Consider the following 20489-nt stretch of genomic DNA (forward strand, 5'->3'; position numbering starts at 1 on the left):
TTTCTTCTTTCCAAATCAGAAACAGACCGAAATGCATTTATTATTGGCACTTAATGAATCCAACAACCTTCAAACTAAAAATATCATTGATTACAAAATGCCCTAAACTTATTTCCACATGTAATTTTTTTTAAAATTTTTTATTAGAAATTATTACATACATGTTGTCCAAGAACTGCTGTCAATACTGGTTTTATATAAATGGAGGTGAAAAATAACCAAACATACTTCTCTGGACTGAAGTAGTAGGGAAACATTTCAGTCACATTTTCACCAGAGTGAAAAGGCTTAGCATTTTGCTACTGATCATCTCTAACAATCTGAAAAGCTATACATGTATCCGGGAGGACTGGAGTAAATATACATTAGCGACTGAATTCACACACTGGATGTTATCTGACTGATAAATCTAAAATACTGTCAGATTGTCCTGATGTGCACATCTGAGGCTTGTTTTTTTTATTACTATTCTAATTTCTACAAAAGGTCAGTTAACTTAGAAAAAAATGTTTTGCATGAAATAAAAATACTGAAATTTTTTGTGTGGGGAAAAAAGTTCTTTTTCATTGCCACTAACAAAAAAACAAACAAACAAAAAAAAAAGGTGCTCAGTGAAACTAACTTCCAAGAAGCAATTTGCTGTTAGTCTTTGATGGGAAGAGGTCAGGCGTAGTGGTGCTGGATACAGGCCTTCCCAGGACCACCACCGGTCTGAGGTACTGTAGCTGCTTGATGGCCAGGTCCCCACACCCGGCCAGGGCTTTGTCCAGGATGGACTTCAAGTTTTGTACTGAGGTGAAGTCTCCAGTCATGGTGTGGGGCTTCACCAGTGGGGAGTGGGCGCGCCGGCTGCGGGTGTGAGAGATCCCTAACTGGTTGTCCTCTTTCAAGGAGCAGCCCCGTTTCAAAGTCTCTTTGCGTTTCGCCGGTTCGTCTTCCTCTGCCGGAGTCGAGTCTTGAATGAACTTCAAGAAGGATTCCTCGAAGCCCATTGGCTTGTAGGTGCCGATGTCAAAAGAGGTTGGAGAGGGGCTTTTAGACTTGGTTTCTTGGATGTCGAGAGGCTGTTCAGAGAGTTCGTTTTTCCGTTTCAGCGGCTGGCGGATGGGGGCAGTGGGCGGTGGTGATGGAGACGCCGGCGGTGTTTGTGGTGGTGTAGCGTTTGTTACTTTATCATCAGAAGCAACATGAAGCGAGCATGGAGGCGAGAGAGCCACAGTGACGGGACGAAGCAGTGGTTTGAATTTGTCTAGTATCGATCTTTCATCCTGTTTTGTAGCGCTGTCTGGTCTTGTAACTTCAAGCACCTCCTCAAGAGGCTCTTCCTTGATCTCTTCCTCTTTAGGCGCCTCATTTGCAACCTCAGGTGGAACCTCCTCGTTTTTTTTCTCTAATATTTCCAGAGACTCAGGACTTTCCTCTCCCTGCGTTTTGGCTTCGACTGCAGGAGGACTCTGAGGCTGCTCCTCTGCATTTTCCGCTTCAGCTTTGTCCTCCGTTGTCTGAACCACCCCAGGTGACGATTCTCCCATAATGGGGGGCCTGGCGGACTTCCTTTGGATCAAAACCTCCAGCTGCTCTGCGTTGAAAACAAGCTTGTCTTCATGTTTGCAGAGATCTTCTTGTTCCATACGGTGCACCCCCTTGTAGTGGCGTTGCAAGCTGTGCAGGTAGGTGACAACAGAGTCGCAGTCTTGGACCATGCATGGGTACGCCACGCGCAGACAGCGGTCCTGACACATTTGTAGTGCTTCCTCGTGAGATCTCAGCACAAAGTCACTAAAGGCGTTTCTCCTTGGCTTCTCGTTTTTACTCAACGCCTTTTTCCCATCAGCATCGCTGACGTCCTTTTTGTCCGACTCGGTTGTCCCTTCGGACTCTGAATTCTCAGTGGTGGGTTCAGAAGTTTCATCCTTACAAGAACTCTTTTGCGCAACGATCACCTTTTTTTGGCAGCCAGAAACCGACTCTTTGTGCGTGCTCTGCAGCCGTACCACCAGTGAGTCATAGTACTCAAAGTGGCTGTAAAGAGTGTGTTTCTTAAGGTCCTCATTGTGGCTGAAGACCTTTGAGCAACCATCGAATTTGCATTGTATGAGGTCTGGAGGCCGGGAGTGAACATCTCTTGTGTGCCTCACCAGACTGCTTTTAAGGTGGTACGAGGCAGAGCATTTGGCAAAGTGACACTTGAACTGGGGCTGAGGTTCATCTGAGTTTGTGAGAGGTCTTTTCTTTGCAGGTTCCCTTCTAGCTTCAGGACTGCTGTGCGCATCACCGTCTTTCTCCAAAAGGAGTTGGGAACGATTGTAGTGATGCACCAACTGCAGGTGGCGGACGAGGCTTCCCTGAGTGGAAAAAGAGGCATAGCAGTTTTTGGCCACACAGTGGAACGGATTACTGAGTTTATCCAGCATGTAACACAGGTTGCTTTTGGCCACGACACGCCTTGTTCGGATCTGCTGTGTTTTATCCTCCTCACTTTCCTCTTTCTGCTCATCTTTATTCTCCGATTCATCCTCTCCTTCTTCCATTGAGGAGTGATTGCTGCCATTTTCTCCGTTCTCACTGGTCCCGGTCTCTTCCTTTGCCTTCAGCTGCAGCATCTCCTCGGCCTCCTTTATAACTTTCTCACTGTGTTGTGGTGTTGGAGAGCCTTTGTTTCCTTCAAACGGCTCAAAGCTCAGTTTCTCAAAGTAGTCCTCAGTCATCTTATGCACTTGAAGATAGTGGGCCTTCAGGACTCTCTTCTCTCTGTGACTCTTGGCGCAAAGTTGGCATTTGTAAGGCTTGAATGAGGAAGTCATCAGCTTGGCCTCATCGGGCGAGTGGTTGTGAATGGAGACATAGTGTCGCAGCAAGCTGTAGTTTCTTGCAGTCCGAAAGCCACACCGTTTGATTTCGCAAAGATATGGCTTGGCTGAAGCTAACGAGTCATCCTCCTCCGCCGTTACCAATGATTGCTCTGCTTCGGATTTTACCCTCTGCTCCAGCAAATGGCGTTTCTTCTTGAGCAACACGACAGGAGGCTTCGCTATGATCGCCTGGTGAAGAGACGACTCAGACAATATAAAGTCTGAGTTTTGCGAACTGTGAGACGACGAGGGGTCAAGGGTTAGATTGCTCAGCCCGATAAGGATTTCGTTCAGAGCGTCAGTTTTTGCGTTAAGGCTTAAGGAAGTCGTTTCATTTGGTGTGGTATCACAGGACATATTCTTCTCTTTGCCTGACTCAACGGGCAACAATGGAGAGTGCTCTTGTTCTCCACGCTCATCGATCTCTTGCTCCATTTCCATCTTGATCTCCTTGAGCATCTGCGGATTCTCCACCTTGTCATTTTTTTGATCTCTGTTTTCCAGCTTGAGATGTTCCGGGTGAGCACACTTTAGATGCCTCTGCACGTCTCTGGCTCTGGTAAAGGTCATTCCACACTTCTCAAAGCCGCACGTGAATTTGCTTCCATCGAAGCACACAGCCACCAGTGTTATCATCGCCTTGGGCTCACTGAACTCGGGTTCTTGCAAAGAGGAGCCAGAACTGATCGACTGAGAGTTCAGGATATCGCCGTTTATAGCATCCTTCACATCGGCAGGCTTCACAGGGCGGACCATCACCTCACGGACAGCCTTGAAGAATTTCCGCTTAGCCCTTCTCTGCGCCTCAAAGTCTGTTTCGGTGAACGTTTTGTTGTGTGTGGATAGATGCTTTAGGAAGTCCCTTTTGGATAAGAAGTATTTTTTACATTCACCACCACTGCAGGTAAAGGCAGCGTCTCTGAAGTGCTGCGCTTCGTGGTGGTAGATCTGCCCCAGGTCGGAGTATGTGACATAGCAGCCCTTGAGCTCGCATTGGTAGTTCAGCTGAAAGCCGTGAGTGTGCTTGTGCATCACGAGTTCATTGGACGTCCCGAAACGAGCGCCACAGCCGTGGACCACGCACATGTAAGGTCGGTCGCCGTAGTGAACCTTCCTGTGTTTGCGGTGATGGTAAGCCGAGACAAAGTGGCGTCTACAGAAGACGCATTTTTCCCTTTTGTCTCGCATCTGATGGAAATATTTCACATTTTCATCTCCCTTGTGCTCCGATTTTAGGTGGACGTATAGATACTTAGAGTGTTTAAAGATACGAGTGCATTTGGTTGCCGGGCAGGGATACACCTCGCGGTTCTGCAGCTTGAAGTGTTTGTCGATGTAGTCGAAGGTGATGTGCTCGTCACTCTCCTCCTGCTTCTCCTTGTTCTTGGCCTGTTCGACGATATGATGCAACACGTCCGGGTCATGCGTGGATTCATAGTACAGCATCAACGAGGGGTCAACGGTGATCTCGCCCGGTTCAACGTCATCGTCTTCATCCAGTTGCTTCTGTGCATCTTCGGTCTTTATGCTGTTCCGAGTTGGAGGCTCGTGAACCGGGATGTGTCTCCTCAGGTGGGGAATCAGATCCTTTCTGCTCCGGAAGTCCTCCAAGCACACAGGGCAGGGGTGATTGCTCTTGTCTGAGTGTCTTTTGGAGTGATGAATAATCTGTATGTCTGTGATGGATCTCTTACAAATCTGACACCGCAGCTTTGACCTTTTTATCTCACACCCTCCCTTAATGCCCATGTGGTTATTCATCTGATTTTTATCCGCATCAAGACCCCCATTTATCCTGCTGTGGGGTTCCTGCTCTGCTTTAATTTGAGGTCCTTGTGGCTCCTGCTGCTTGGCCTTCTCTTCCTCGTCCTCTTCCTCCTCCTCTGACTCTGGCCTAATCCCTAGCAGTGATACGCAGTGGTTTTTAAGAGTTTTCCAGTCCCAGAACTCGGGATCAAAAGGCCAGTCGGCTTTCAGCGCCAGCAGCAACTCGCAGCGGAGCGAGTTGGGGATAACCTCACCCTCGTCGTACTTTTGGTCTGGCCGCATGTAGAGCTCCTTCAGGCAATTGAAGGCTTCCTGGCTGGTGCCAAGGAGGAACTCCGTCAGCTGGCAGGCACGCAAAACTTCCAGGTCGTTTGGAAGGAGGGAGGACACCATCTTGCATATGGATGTTCTCGTTTCTGAGTCGTCTTGCTTCGGAAGTTGAAGGGCTTTGACACAAAGCCCCACTGAGGAAAGTACTCCAATTTCCTCTGCCTGAAAAAAAGAGAAAATCGTTAATATTAACACATTTGTAGATAATTTGTTTGTTTTTTTTTAAATGCAGAGTAGGGCTGGAAGTAAGTGGCGAACGAACCTCTGCCTGGATCACACGGACCAGGTACAGCAGATGTTGGACCGTTTTGGCAATGGCACCAAGCTGAAGGCATCGTTCTCGCAGAGAGGTCAGCGAGGGGTCAAGTCTTCTCTGAAGCTTACTCCACAACGATATCAAATCCCTTTCAATCAAGAAACATAAGAACATTTTCAAATAGCACATCCACAAAGTCTGTGATAAAAACTGGCCATAAAATCTCTAATTGGTGCAAATTCATGAAAAGGTTTTTAATTTGTTAGAGTTAAGATGCAGACTGAACCTGGTTAGATTAAAAGTTGTATTTTCCAAAGATAATGTGATATTCACGATTCTAAGCCAGTTAATTTATCCAAACCGAGAGGAAAAAATGGCTCTTTTGGGTTGTAAGCATTGCAGATCCCTGAACCAGACTAGTGGGCTCACCAGGAGCAGTAGAGACTCTGCTGCTGCAGCTGCTGCGTTAGGAAAGTTGTGCAGAGAATGAAGGCCGTGTTCTCCTCTCCCTCCGACTCCAAATTGGATGTGATGTCCAGCACGTCCTTACAGTCCAGCCTGGAAATCTGAAGAAGGAAACAGCTCATCATTCAGACGTGAGGAACCAAAGACAAAAAGTAACTATTGTTGCAAGAGGGCCAGAAAACGGTAAGACAAAGGCTACATGTGCAGTTACTTTATTTTTCAGACTATCGGAACAGAAGTTCATGTAAAGTACTTTTATTTTTCTGCTGGTTTGGAGCTCAGTAAGCTGTAGAAATCAATGAATTCTCCTCCATTTCCTCAGAAAGACAACAGACTTCTTTATGCAGAGCAAGATGTCTTATCTACAAGGCTTAAAGTAAAAAGAAATCCTGAGCCCAAAACTTATAGTTATGATAGAAATTTACTATAGCGCTGCTATTGCCACAGTTTAATAAAAGGTGTCTTTGAATAGTGCAACAATTGCTTCTAACAATACAATTAACAAGCTAAACACTCAAACTTAAGTAAGACTTCAGTACATTTCAACTCAAAACAAAATGTAAAATGTCTGTGCCCTAAAGGTTAGCCTTAAAGGCAAAAATCCCTCAACATTAAATAAGAGTCCTTTCAGTCAATGTTTTTGCAAGTAATTTAGAACATGCAACATTACCAACTAAATCAGTGTTTCTCAACCTTTTTTGGCCCAGTGTCCCCCTAGCCTTTATCCAGGCCCCTCACCGCCCCCAACAAAGAATTTGTAGGCTACTTTGCACTGACCATTATTTTATTATTAATAGTACCATCACTATTGTAGATGTTTTGATTTTTATGCTTGTTTCTGCATTTATCATCAAGATAATTTTCCAGAGAACAAAAAAGTCATGTGAATAGAAATTATTTTCACAGGTGTCTAAGAAAAATGCAATGAACATTCAAGTTAAAATTGGTAGGCCTAACAGCAGCCAATCAGAGTGGATAAAATATTCTTATTCTTTGAATTTTTCTAGTTGTTAAATATTCCACAAAATGACCAGATAAATGATGTTCAACATGCCAGTTTAAACTTTGATCTATTTGCAAAACGACTGAGCTCTGCAACATTAAAACATGGATATAACTGTAACTACATTTATCATAGCTCTTCTTCTCTTCAGTGTTTCTATCGTTTCTGTGCTGCCTTCAGGAAAATGGGACATCAAAGTATCTGCCTTCAGGACGTCATCACAACATGGCTCCTCTATTAACCCTCCAACAACATTTATAGCAGCGATTCACTGAGAAGCAGCTCCTATAATGAGCTCAGCAGGTGTTTGCTAATTGCTGCTGGCTAGTCTGAAGGAGCTGCTCTGAAGCTTAAAACTTCCGCTCTGAGGAGGAGCTGTGCCTCGAAGGCGGAGCTAGAGCCACCCTGCCATTTTCCGCATGACCGGTTGCGATGGAGATTAAACGATTTCTCAAACAGGCATCAAAGAATCAAATCAACAATCCAGGTTTGTTGTTGATTAGGGAATAACATCATAACATGATGTTAAGCTCTGAAAGGTTAATTTTACATCTGTTTTTGGCATTTTGGAAAAAAAAATTATAAAATGGTTACATCTTTAAATATTGGAAGAAAAAAAAAAAATCAAGAAAAAAAGCAAGAAAGGATTTCAAAAGCATTCGTAAAATCTAAAAATAAAAAAGTTGAAATGTGGCAATTTAAAGAAACATACAGCTGAAACCAGAAGTTTACAGACACTGGATAAAATGACATTTTTCTGCCTCCGTCTGAAGTGAAATCAGACCAAACTTCTCCTTTTTTTTAGATGAGATGAAATGATTTGCTAAATAAAACAACAATGTCAGAGATTTATTTAATAATGTCTTCAAAATAAGAACTGTACCATCTTTAAACAATGATGATGATGATGTCATAGCTTTGGAAACTTCTGATAGGTTATCAGTGAATTGAAAGCAAAGAATAAAAGTTGAGTAAAACTAAATAAAGAGGAGCCTTGCCTCCATGATGGCCTCCTCGTTGGGCAGCAGCAGGCACAGCTGGGAGACGTAAATCTGCCGGAACATTCCCTGGTTGGAGATAAGGCTGCATTCGGCGCAGGCTTTGGCCAACACGCCGGCCTTGGCGACCTCCCCCATCTTCTCCAGGTGCTTCACCCGCATCTCCATGAAGCCCTCGCCCTCCAGGCTAATGTACGCATTAACTACACACACAAAGCAGGAGTTAATATTCATGCCTGAAAGATAAAGTAAGTGGAAATGGGCGATTTTTTTTCTTGCTTTCTTTTCTAAAAATACAAATAAAAAATTGCAAATGGCAGAAAATATTAAATATCAAAAAGTGGATTTTATTTCCATAATCCCTTCCCTGAGATGTACGACAGAATATTAGAGCCAATTTGTTTAATTATTTCAAATTTAAAATATTTTATTGACTACACAGGGAACTTAAATATCAATGTAACTCACATTAGTTCAAATTCATCAGAATTACTGCATAGGGTGATGACTGTTGGCAGTTATGAGAATATAGTCAAAATATTAGCAGAAAAAAGCCATTTTACTAGAAAAAAAGTCTTAAAATTTTTAGAAAAACTTTGTTTTAACAAGAAAAAAAGCTTAGTTATGATCGGAAGTGACTAGCTCAGTGTGTAGTTCTCCTTTTCGAAATAGAGTTTGCACGATTGTTTCAACGTCTTGATCAAGTATTATCTGTAAAACTTATACCAAAGATGCTCAACATTTGTTATTTTAATTTTTCGTTGGGATTTCTAATAAAATTACTACTTTATTATCCTGAAATTACCGTTTTATAACCTTGGTCCTAATATTCTGACTTGAATTCAAAGTCTGAACAAATAGAAATGCGTTTGTCAAACAAGATGAACTATGAAAACCAATGGAGAACATTGGTGAAAAAAATACAGATTTTCCAAAAATAAACTCTTTAAAAACCAAAAATTAAATGAATTAATGGCCCAGCTCTAGCGGTAAGTGAAGGCAGAAAGGGGGCGGAGCCTCACCGTCCTCTGGGCTGGTGGTCTGGCCGGTGAGCAGAGCGTTCAGGATCGGGTTGCTCCATGCTCCACCTTCTCCCGTTATCTGCAGAAGTGCTTGGAGGTCTGTGCTTCCATACTGGATCAGCGTGTCATGGGCAATCTGCGGCAAAAACAGAAACAAATTCAAGTCACTTCAACCCGAAACCCAATACGAGTATTTTTATACATCTGCTGGTCTGACTGTGTTCTTTCAGCAAACTGTCTTTTCTTGCATCATTTTAAATGCAAAATCATGCAGAGTGAACTGAGCATCACACTAAGGCAGTGGTTCTTAACCTGGGTTCGATCGAACCCCAGGGGTTCGGTGAGTCGGTCTCAGGGGTTCGGCGGAGCCTCTGTAGCGGGGGTAAAGACACACTTGTGTAAAGTCGTGATGACGCCCCGCTTTGCCATCACTTGCTGCAGAGGATCACGTTACATTGCTTAGCCAATCAGAGGATCACGTTACATCGCTTAGCCAATCAGAGGATCACGTTACATTGCTTAGCCAATCAGAGGATCACGTTACATCGCTTAGCCAATCAGAGGATCACGTTAAATTGCTTAGCCAATCAGAGGATCACGTTACATTGTTTAGCCAATCAGAGGATCACGTTACATTGCTTAGCCAATCAGAGGATCACGTTACATTGCTTAGCCAATCAGAGCTGCGGAGGAGCCCAGATTGAAGGAGCTCCACTCTCAGCATGGATTTGAACTTGTCTTTAATTACTTCAGCAAAGCTCACAGTTTTTACCACATTCTATAGTCTAAATCTGCTCCTTAGTCGCATCTTTTCGGGGTTGGTTCTGCCTCCAGTGGTGTGGGGGTGGTAACACAGCTAATATAATTACATTACTAAATCAGAATACCGCAAAGTATTTTGTGTGTTAGGGAGTGTGGGGGGTTGAATAAGAAGGGTTCGGTGAATGCGCATATGCAACTGGGGGGTTCGGTACCTCAAAAAAGGTTAAGAACCACTACACTAAGGAAATGAGGAAGGGCGGGTCAGTGGAGAGTTGAACCCGTTTTCATTCAGTCATCAACAGAAAGAGAAAAAGGCAGGAAGAAACAATGAAGCCGATAAATTAAAATGAGGCCGATAATTTTCATTTATCGTGCGATTAATTGATTTATTGCTTATTGATTAGTAAATTATCGTTTCAGCCCTAAACCCAATATGACTGTTTGTAGCCTGAGCATGGAGTTCACACAGGGACAACATGCAAACTCCATGCAAAAAACCTCCAGCCAGAATTTCAGATTCCAAACAAAATCAAAACAAATCTTGGCAGCCTGGACACTTTGATTGGTCGCTGGTTTCCAGGAACCAATCTCCAGCAGTGTAGGAAGCATAAAGCGCCAACACCAGTTCAACACTGGAACTGGTGGGGTGGAAACCTCCACAAAATGATTTCCATCTGTAATCCATCAGCAAGCAGAGCTGTGAAGGTTCCTACCTGCACAGAGTGGTGGAACTGAAGCCAGGCTTCATATGGGATCTCATTGTCAGGCACCGACAGCAACAGTTCAAAGCAGCTCCTGCACGAAATGAAAACAAGATGGCCGTCAATCATCTCTACACTTACAGCGCTTGTTTTTACAGTAAGAACAGAAACACCATGTACTGTACGTAGAAATTATTTCAAAGGTAGTCTCTAATGATGATAAAAAAATATTTTATTGGTTATTTTTAAGTGAAAATAATCAACTCCACATATAGGGAGAGATTGAAGCCTTTCACCTGCCATTAAATTGGATACAAACCCAGTTGAATTCATTAATGTTTAAAAAAATAACATTCACTGCAAAAATACAAAAATGTTTTAGTCTAGTTTCTAGTGCAAATGTCTTGGTACACTTGAAATAGGACAAAACTATAAGAGTTTATTTCAGGTCAATAATTCCTTAAAAAGTTCTAGTTTCAGTTTCACTGTCAGATCATTTCACTTAAAATAAAGACATTTTTCACACAAGTAAAATAATCTGCCAATGGAACAAGCATGTTTCTGTCAATATTAAGAAACTATTTACTTAAAACAAGTTCCTATATTGTGCTTAAAAGTTACTTATAATTTATTTGTTTCTTATTTTAAGTGCACCAAGATAATGCACCAGAAACTAATCAAAAATACTCTTAAGAGTTTGTGTTTTTGCAGTGTTTCGATTTAAAAAAAAATTTCTCTTTTCTTTACTTCTGACACTTAATGGAGACGCAGATCTGATCTAGAGCATCTGGTCACAGTTCCTGTATTTTCCTCCTTGTGACAAAGAAAAGAAACAAAGATGAAAAATGTATTCAACCAGATGCTAATGATCTATTTTTACCTCATTTTCAGGCACCATTTTCCTCGTCACAGCTGTTAGATTTATTTAAAGAACAGTTTTTTGTTTTTTTTCTGCACCGTGTTAAATTAAATGTGAACTGGGGAATATTTAGGAGAGGATTTTGCAGAATTATATGAAAATATGATTTGCAAATACATTTCAATCAAATTTTCTCATGTAACCGGAGCCTGAAGGAGAAAAACCGAAAACCTGCTTTAGCAAAGACCAGAGCTGCAGCGTTTTCTAAATTACTATCGTCATCTTGCTATCAATCCATCGCAACCACAAGGGCCTGCTGGCACAAAATGTCTTCACAGATACATGACTTAAAGTGCAAAATATGAAAATTCTGAATGTCAAGGACATATTTCTATTTCTGATAGCATCTAAAACACTTGCTTTATATTTCAACTGAATGCTTAAAAGAGGTTGCAGATAAATTCACAAAATAATTCTAACAAATATTCAAAGATTGATGAGCAAAGAAAAAAGTCGTGCAAATTTTTCATCAGGACGGTTTTAAAGAATCGTTTGGACGGCAAAAATAAAATCTCACCAAATATTTTTTGTCTAGTTTTTATGGAAATATCTTAGTACACGTGAATTAAGACAAAGCTAACATGCAACTATTTTCAGCAACTAACTTTTTAGCAAGATGTCGGAGCTTGTTTTAAGCTAATTCTGTAATTTTGATTTTAAAAAAGGTCCATTTACACTTAACACGCAAGTGGAACTTGCAGATTTTAAAAATCAAGATTAAACAATTATTGACTTACTGAAAAGCTACTATAACTTACTACGAAACTGAGTTATTTGCATTAGAAAACTAGATAAATTACTGTTCTGTTTTTGCAGTGCGATCTCTGCTAAGGAAGAAGCGCGACTGATTCTGGTCTAAAATGTTTGAGGATTATTTTCGTTACGTACAGAGCGAGCCTCTTCAAAACGAGCCCCACTCTGTCGGACTCTGCGGTCAGGTGGGATCTGGCCGCGGCGAAGCAGTTAATGGACAGGCAGTAGACCTCCAGCAGAGGCAGACCGTGCTCGATGGAGTTCCTGCTCCCAGCGTAGTGCATCAGCGCCTGCAGACAGACAGACAGCAGAACAACAGTCAGGAAACGTTCCGGTTAAATCTGCCCGCTACGGCGGCGGCGGCGCGCTACGCCGTTCTAGATGGACAGGAAAAGAAAGGAGGAGGAAATTTCTGACAAAAATTTATTTTCCAACTCAGAAATTGACACTTTTTTCTTGAAAAATGTTTAAATAAATCTAAATATTTCTGGGATTTTTCAAGCAAATTTTCAACTTTTAAGACTCAGAAATGTTCTTGATTATTCTAGGAAATTTCTGTGACTAATTCTAAGGTAACTAATTTTTAAATTCAGAAATGTCCTCGTTTTTTTCAGACGACTTCTGAGATTCATCTCAAAATGTGAGTTTTTCTAGAATTTTTTTTTGTCTTTTCAAACTCTAAAATTTCCCCATTTTTTTCTAGAAAACTTTAGATAAATCTCAAAATTTGAGGATTTTTTTTCAAGAAATTGTTTAACTTTTCAAAGTCAGAACTTTTTATGGGTTTTTTTTCTATAAAATGTCTTCAATAAATCTCAAACTTTCTGAGTTATCAAAGCAAATTTAGGTCGACTTAAAGCTCAGAAACTTTCATGCTTTGTTTCTCATAAAGATCTCAGATTAATCTCTAAATTACAGTTTTTTTAAATAAATGTACTCCTCTTTTCCCCCCCATCTGAAATGGACCAACACACCTCCTGTCTAGCATACTGGGGCTTTTCCTCCATGGGGAAAAACCAGTCTGCACCTGTTGGATCCCAGTTGACAGACTGAAGGTTGCTTTTTGATTGGGTCTGAGGGGAATTGACACACCTGAATCTGCACCTCAAAACCAGGAATAACAGCAAAAAGCTGCTTGTAAACATTAAAAAACAGTAAATGACACCAAACTGAAAAATAATCTAATATTTTTCCTGCTCAGCAGCTTTTTGTCGTTTGTTCAGAAACAATAAACCAGATGGGAGGATCCAACATTTTCACCTGGTTTCACCTGCCTGCAGACACAACGAACATCTCAGGAGTCTCAATTATCAGACAGGAGAAACTTTTCGCTGAATTAATTCCCCTCAGTCTAAATATACAACAGCCAGGAATAAAGTCCCAGCCCCAGAGACCTGCATCAGCAGACTAATTAACTCGGAACTACTTCCCACTTAAACTCAGTGACACACCTAATTGTTCGTCTCTCTACCAACTAAAGGGAAAGTTTTAACAGTTTAAGCAAAATGTCAAAAAGAAAACGATTAAATTGTGTATTGCTATAGGAATTAAAAACAAACTGAGACAAGTTTTAATCAATCAAGAGTAAAACGATTAATCGTGATTAATCAAATACTTGTCAACTAATTTAGTAATTGATTGTTAATTGGAGTAAACAGTCAAAAAGTCAATTTGCTAAAGAAAGAAAAACCTAAGAGCAGAAATAAAGACAAAATTGTAAAAAAAAAAAGTATATTCTGCATTTAAGATAAAAAATAAACCTTCTTTGTTTGTAAATATGTTCATTTTGCTTCACTTGGTTAAAATTCTGTAAAAACAATCCATTAATCATATTTTGCTACAAAATTATTAGTCAATTAATCCAAATAATCAACAGATCAGCTCTACACTGTATGATGTGAAGTCAAACAGAAAGAGATTTTTTTATTTTTATATCTTTAGCTGCAGATGCATCTCTTGCTACAAATGATCAAACTTATTGTATAAAAGCCAATATAATGCAAATTGCCAATTTTCTTATTTAGAAAAGAAAGTATTTGAGTCTTTTAATGCATTTCTAGTAATATATAAAAAGGGTAAAGTGCTTAAATGAACAATTTGCAGAATGTAACAAATTTTTAACCGATTAATCGGTTAGTTGAAGCCTTAACCAACACAACAGAACAAATACAATGATTAAAATACATTTTCTCATGTTCAGTTCACTCTGATACACATCAGAGGTTAAAACGTTCTTTACCCGTTTTATTCCCAGAACACAGAAAAACTCACCTGGGACTTTTAGCTGCATCCAAGAAAAAACTGCAGCTTCATATTCAACAGAAACGTTTTATTTTGTCCATATTTTGTCTTTATAAGCCAATTAATTATTATAAAATAGTAAAAACAATCAAGCTGCACGGATGGAAGACTGTTGAGAATGGATTAAATATTCTTCACCTTTGTAAACAAAATATTACTGAAACAAAATAATAATAATAATTTACATTAATTATCATATTTTGCCTCCTCAAAGGATATTTGATGAATTTGAAAGTATTGATCGATCGTCTAATTAGATTTTTTTTTTGGTCATTTTTATATTAAATAAATGCATAAGTTGGTTAAAGACAGAAAAAGGTTAATCTGAGCCAAACTTTTACAAATTATTAATTCAAATTATCTCTCAACAAAGATAGTCACTGTTACAAATTTATAAGATGAACTTAAAAAATAAATTATTTATTTACTAAATGTACCTTTAATTTGTATTCTTTTAAACAACTAAATCAGAACTATGCTTTGGTATAAAACACTCATTAATTCCCTTTAATAAGTATTTTTTTTAGGGAAAAAAATATTAAATATATATTAATTTATCTTAAACATAAAAATCCTGGAAGAATGTCAAGAACGTATGCAATAATGTCATTTTTTGTAGAAATGCAGCAATATTCAACATTAATATTGCTGCAATAGCTGATATTTAACCCGATATGTTAAAAATGATTTGCCAATACAGATGTTAATGCCAATATTTTGAACTTCCCTAATTTTTGGCATTCGAGTTGATTTCAGAAGACGACCCTCCCGGCCTAAGAGTTAAGAATATTCTTTATGAATAACCAGGTTTTAGTAGAGCCTCAACTCTCTCAACATGACTTTTGCTTTTCATTTTATATTTTTAAATGTTTGGATAAGGGGTGCAATGATAACTTTGACCCCGATTTCCTTAATTTTGGTAAGTTAGTCTTATATTATATCCACTATCTTTTTAAAAAAAGCCACTGTCCTCTTTTGCTCTCCTGTGAGATGTGTGTGCAGTTAACAATGGTCATCCCACTGCTGCCAACTTAGCAACTTTGTTGCTACATTTAGCAACTTCTAAAGGATTTTCCAAGATCCTTGATCGGCCTGAAAACTGCAATTGGTGCACCGCTTTTCAAAAACCTTTTTGAAATAAAACAAAAGGTCGTGGTTACATTTAAACATTGTGCATCCCAGTGTTTGCGTGGTGATTTATGGTCATTATCAATCAGAAACAACATGGCAGAGAGTCCGGTCACCACCCAAACCGGGTGGTCACCAGTCTGGAAATCATAAACAGATTAAGTTATCAGTAAGGTGCAGAACCTTTGACATTTTGGGGTAAACACACCGCGATGCTGCCCCGCCCCACATGCATGCAGCAAGGCATCATGTGCAAACTGGAGCGATGTCATGAGCTAATCCTGCATTTTCATATTTATTTCCCAAACAAAAAGAAGCCAACTGAGGTAACGGTACAGCTAAAACTAATTTAACATAATAAGCGGAACCAGCAAACAAAACATAAAACATATTGCAAATAATGTGAATTTCCCCTCCAGCAGGAATGTGATTTATTCAACTGAACGCACCGAGGAATATTAGTAAACACGCAGCTGGTTTCTAAATAACGGCTGGGAGGAGAGCAGCAGCAGCAGCTCTTCATGTTTTCTATGAAAAAAGACCAACACACTCCTAGCGGAGCTAACGTGAAGCTAATGATAGCTACGATATACACATTACCTGACAGAAGTTGTCGCAGTACTCCGTGGAAGATGCCACGGAGATTTCTTGCTGTCTGAGAACGTCTTCGAAGGCTCTGAGCGTGGCCAGCAGGGTTTCCATCGCGATGACAGTATCCTCGGCCGCATCCAGGGCCCAGTCGTTCCAATCGTGCTCCGCTTCGACATTATTCTCCGCCATCTTCGCTCTCCGCCACGGCGCGTATGCAGTGCAACCTGGTGCTGCTTTCAGGGGCCGTCCGAAATTTTAAACACGTCAGAGGAATTTTACCTGTGGGAAAACCAACCAAAAACACTAGAAATTTAAATGTGAGAGCAGAACTTTCTGTACAAACACCGTTTCATTTATAATAAAAAAGTACTGTAATTAAATTACACAGATTGAACGGAGATTCCCTCATTTCAGAAAGTGAAACTCATACCTTCCTAAAATAATGGCTGTCATTTTTTGTCAAAATTTTTATAAAAACCTAAATTATCTTTTGCCATGAAAGATGTATTTTTTTTTCTTTCTTTTTTTTCAAAATCACCTTACTTAAGCCGTTACTTTAGGAAGGTGACAATATACAATCCAAGTATGAGATTCCATTAGTGCCAAAAATATGTTTTCACATTTGCGTTACAAATGCACTTACACGCCTTTACATATACATACATGCACACCTTACATAAGCTGTGTTTTCTGTTGACTATATATTTGTGCAATTTGACATTTTGAAAATAACTTTGCTTAAAGGAAGCATGCCAATTTAAAAAATCTCTTGTCTCAATTTTTAAACACATCAGAGAAACTTCACCTATAGGAAAACCATCCAAAGACAGAAAACTTGTCCTTAAGCATAACATTCTGTACAAACGCCATTTCATGTATAACAAAAGATGTACTGTAATAAAATTAAATCATTGTAGACATAGTGGACAGAGATTCCCTCATTTCAGAAAGTGAAACTCATATTGTCACCTTCCTAAAATAATGCCAAAATCAGTTTAGGTTAAAAAAATGTTTTAATCTAAATCAACTTGTGGCATAAAATAGTTGTGATTTGTTTTTGCCAAAATCACTTTACTTGTGCAGTCATTTTATGAAGGTGACAATGTATTATATAGATTCCAAACCTGGGATTCCATTAGTGCCAAAAATATTCTTACATGTCTGCTTATATGCACTTAGACACCTAGCATTACGTAGGCATACTTAACTTACGTAAGCTGCATTTCCATTGACCATATGTTTGTGCAATTTGACATTTTAAAAATAACGTTTAATGGAGACATGCCAATTTATAAAAAGAAAACTCTCATTTGTTAATAACAATTTAGAAACTAGAATGAGGTGGGGTTTTTTTGGCTTATTTCTCAAAACTGCAATGAAAACATGTTTTATGCATCACATCAGTCACATGATTAACAACAAAATGTTTCCACTGGCATAAACCATGAAGAAGAAGACAACAGGAAGTAGTTGGAGGGCCAATTACTCATTGTGTGAACAAACTTATTCATGTGACTTTAATTGTGCCCCAGAAGTGAAGCTAAATAGCTTATCATTGGAGTCTGATTCAGTGCTAACTGTTAACAGTGATTAAAAAATTAAAACCTGTGTATTTTGCAAGTTACTGAATGAACATTTTACTTTTATCTAATTTAACCCATCATGTTATTTTGCTGTATGAAAAATATCATGTGGTTGTGGAACTATCCCCAAGTCCTTTGTCTACTATTCCTTTAAGTCCTCGTACTAGACTAGGAAGGGAAATATACTGGCACATCAAACCCACCAAGAATTTTTTTCAACAGACTGACAGAAATATATTTTTTGCTCTGATGGAACTCCATATATTTACACAGATAGTGAACTATTTCAAGACTTATTTTCTTACTTGATTATTTCGGCTTACAGATGATGAAAGTCTTAATTTCTGTGTCTCAAATTTGCATGAAATAAAAGCTTGATATATGACAATACATCTACGTATATTTAATGAACAGACATAGGCAGAGGACCTAAAAATTACATGGTATCCCAACTTTAACATATTTTTACTCGAAAAAAGGTAAGAAATGACCATCCAAGAAGTTACTTAAGTAATAGTAAAAAGTTTCAAACCTTTTTTCAATTTGAAATATTTTGTAATTTCATTTTTTTTTTTTTGCTTTCAAACTTTATGGCCCCAATTTAGCTCATTGTTTCTCTCTTCACTTGGCGCCCCCTGGAGGAGAACAAATTAACTGCCGCGATAACCCGGAAATACATTCTATCTCCCCTTGGTTGCACGTGCAGAAGGTAAGCAAAGTCTGAAAGTCGGTCTGTTTCGGGGGTTTTAGATAAAATTGGGTTCTATTTGTACTTATTGATCATCTTCTGGTTTGTTTGTGATGTTTGGAGCGAAGCGGATAGTTCTGAACGGTTAAATCTGACATTAAGCTCATTCGTAGTCCTTTAAACGCATTTTTGTTTGAATGTGACGTCAGAGTCCCTGCTATCCAGCTGTTGTAATGATGTCGTGTTTTCCAGTCCTGCTCGGTCCAGCATGGGGAAGTCCAAACAGACCGGAAACCATAAGGGCGACAAGAAGAAGAACATCGCTAAGAAGTGGAAGACGAAGCGCCGGACCAAAGATTTAGACCAGATCCACTCGGACATGAAGCCGGAAACCGCGGCCAAGCTGCTGCGTCAGGACGTGGACTATGACGTAACGGGATGCGCACAACACTACTGCTTACATTGCGCGTGAGTATTTCCTCTATACAGGTAGAAATTGAGTTTGTTAGTAAATGTTGGTTAACAGGTTTGACTTTCCTTTCTTCTTTCCTTTGTTCCTTCATGTTTACTTTCCTTCCTTCCTTTCTAGGTTTTCCAGGTTTGATCTTGAAACTTTGCTGACTCTAGAAATATTTGTAGAAACTTATGTTCCGTTTATTGACACATTTATTCATTAAAAGTCAAAATAAAGTCACCGATAACTATTGACCGCCTGACTCTTCTGCTATGTGTTTGTTGACTTCTTCTCCTACAGGCGATACTTTGTCGACATGCGATCCATGAAGGAGCATTTCAAAACCAAAGTGCATAAGAAGCGGTAGGTGGCAGCATCATTCTGGGGAGAGAGACGTTTGTACCTGCAGGTGTGTGGCGGCTCACCTGTGTGTGTCTGCAGGTTGAAGCAACTGAGGGAGGAGCCGTACACGCAGGCGGAGGCGGAGCGCGCCGCAGGGATGGGATCCTACATCGCCCCGAAAACCGTAGAAGTGAAAACGCAACCTGTGGAGGAAAACATGGACTGAACACTGCTAAACGCACAGACTCTCATTAACAGAAACCTTCTGTTATTTATTATCATCACAAAGCTGTGATTTTTATGGCGGCTTGTAACTTTCTGCCTTCTATATCCACGTAAACATGGAATAATAAACTAAAAAACTACATGTTAAAATTCTAGTTTTCTCTGAAATCAATGAATACTTAAAGGTAATTAATTATTAGTATGCTTTCGAGTTGATGTAATTTTGCAGTATTCAAATAAAAAACTGATTTGGTAAGACTGATAAAATGATATTTAAAGGGGATCTTTTCTGCAAAAAATTCACATTTTGCACATTTCTTCCATTTTTCTTTGCTGCTTCTAGAAACATCAAAAGTGCTTAAAAAAAAACACCAGGCTGATTTCTGGCAATAATTTCATGTTTTCTTGTGTCTAGAACTGCAATGTAACAAATTAGCAGGCATAGCCCGTTGCCTAGCAACCTCTAGCATAGCCTAGCTCTGTTACCCAGCAACCTCAACTGAGTTCCAGCATTTGGTCAGGTGGTTTTACCGCTGTATGCGCTGTACAATGGCTGCTGGAAAAGACAAGTGTTAACAGCAGACATTGGATAAACATATGTTTATTTATCTAATGTCCTTGGTGGCTATGCTAACTTAATTGGTAAAATTACAGGATTTTAAACAAATTACAGGATTTTAAACAAATTAATTCCTTATTTCACAAATGTATTTTAAAATTTCAGTTCAAATGCAGCACCTAATAAATTCATAATCTTAATATTTTTCACATTACCCCTATAAACGTCGATGTATTTGATTTTGATTTTATGTAAGCAAAATGTAGTTGTTTACTCTGGTTTTATTATTTTCAGGAGAGTTTATATCTCCAGTTCTGATGGAAAAGCAAATGTCCACCTCGGTTGATTTGGGTTGAAAAATAACAGCGGCTTTCTTTCTGGCACAAAAACGTGTAATTGACTCTTAAGGAGACATTCTTTGGATGGTCAAGGGGACCCTGCCCCTTTAAATGGGAGTCCCGAGCCAGCACGTCAAGGTGCACATATTTACGAGTCATACGGCGAAAACTTCCGGTTTATTTTCAAAATAAATACGCGGTCAGCTTGCCTCAACGTTTTTATTGTAACTCAGTTCAATAAGCAATACAAAGAATAAGAAATTAAACAGTAATGACAAATTTACAACATAAGAAAATTAATTCCCAGCTGCCTTTTTAAAAAAAATTAACTAGAATTAAATGCAAATAAAGTTGATATAAATTTAGGTTAATTTAGAGAAAAAAATATGGATCAGACATACATGGATTTCAATATGCAAAGTAAAAAAAACAAACTTTGCAAGCAATAAGAA

General features: G+C 39.3%; 2 protein-coding genes across 2 annotated transcripts; one reads left to right on the forward strand and one right to left on the reverse strand.

Annotated features, from left to right (window-relative positions):
* Positions 1-121: 121 nt before the first annotated feature.
* On the reverse strand, positions 122-16119 carry rlf (RLF zinc finger). Its single transcript, XM_008399901.3, has 8 exons — positions 15858-16119; positions 11964-12118; positions 10169-10250; positions 8694-8829; positions 7672-7874; positions 5635-5771; positions 5212-5353; positions 122-5111 (listed from the first exon to the last, which is right to left on the reverse strand). Exons 1-8 carry the CDS (start codon positions 16035-16037, stop codon positions 618-620), a joined length of 5529 nt encoding a protein of 1842 aa, XP_008398123.2. The 5' UTR covers positions 16038-16119; the 3' UTR covers positions 122-617.
* Positions 16120-18024: 1905 nt separating this feature from the next.
* Positions 18025-19407, forward strand: znf593 (zinc finger protein 593). The gene is made up of 4 exons (XM_008399903.3): positions 18025-18140; positions 18372-18587; positions 18874-18936; positions 19015-19407. The coding sequence occupies exons 2-4, from the start codon at positions 18388-18390 to the stop codon at positions 19139-19141; spliced, it is 390 nt and encodes a 129-aa protein (XP_008398125.1). The 5' UTR covers positions 18025-18140; positions 18372-18387; the 3' UTR covers positions 19142-19407.
* The last annotated feature ends 1082 nt before the right edge of the window (positions 19408-20489 follow it).

Source organism: Poecilia reticulata, chromosome 22 (genome assembly GCF_904066995.2).
Source record: "Poecilia reticulata chromosome 22, P_reticulata-male-v2, whole genome shotgun sequence".
NCBI classification, from domain to species: domain Eukaryota; kingdom Metazoa; phylum Chordata; class Actinopteri; order Cyprinodontiformes; family Poeciliidae; genus Poecilia; species Poecilia reticulata.

Excerpts from the sequence above, each read along its gene's own strand:
- rlf (XM_008399901.3), bottom strand. The coding sequence starts at position 16,037 with ATGGCGGAGAATAATGTCGAAGCGGAGCACGATTGGAACGACTGGGCC. Across the intron at positions 10,251-11,963 it reads GTTTTGAAGAGGCTCGCTCT|GAGCTGCTTTGAACTGTTGC; the intron begins GTACGTAACGAA and ends CATTTCGTGCAG. Across the intron at positions 8,830-10,168 it reads AGTTCCACCACTCTGTGCAG|ATTGCCCATGACACGCTGAT; the intron begins GTAGGAACCTTC and ends TTTTTGCCGCAG.
- znf593 (XM_008399903.3), top strand. The coding sequence starts at position 18,388 with ATGGGGAAGTCCAAACAGACCGGAAACCATAAGGGCGACAAGAAGAAG. Across the intron at positions 18,588-18,873 it reads CACTACTGCTTACATTGCGC|GCGATACTTTGTCGACATGC; the intron begins GTGAGTATTTCC and ends CTTCTCCTACAG. Across the intron at positions 18,937-19,014 it reads ACCAAAGTGCATAAGAAGCG|GTTGAAGCAACTGAGGGAGG; the intron begins GTAGGTGGCAGC and ends GTGTGTCTGCAG.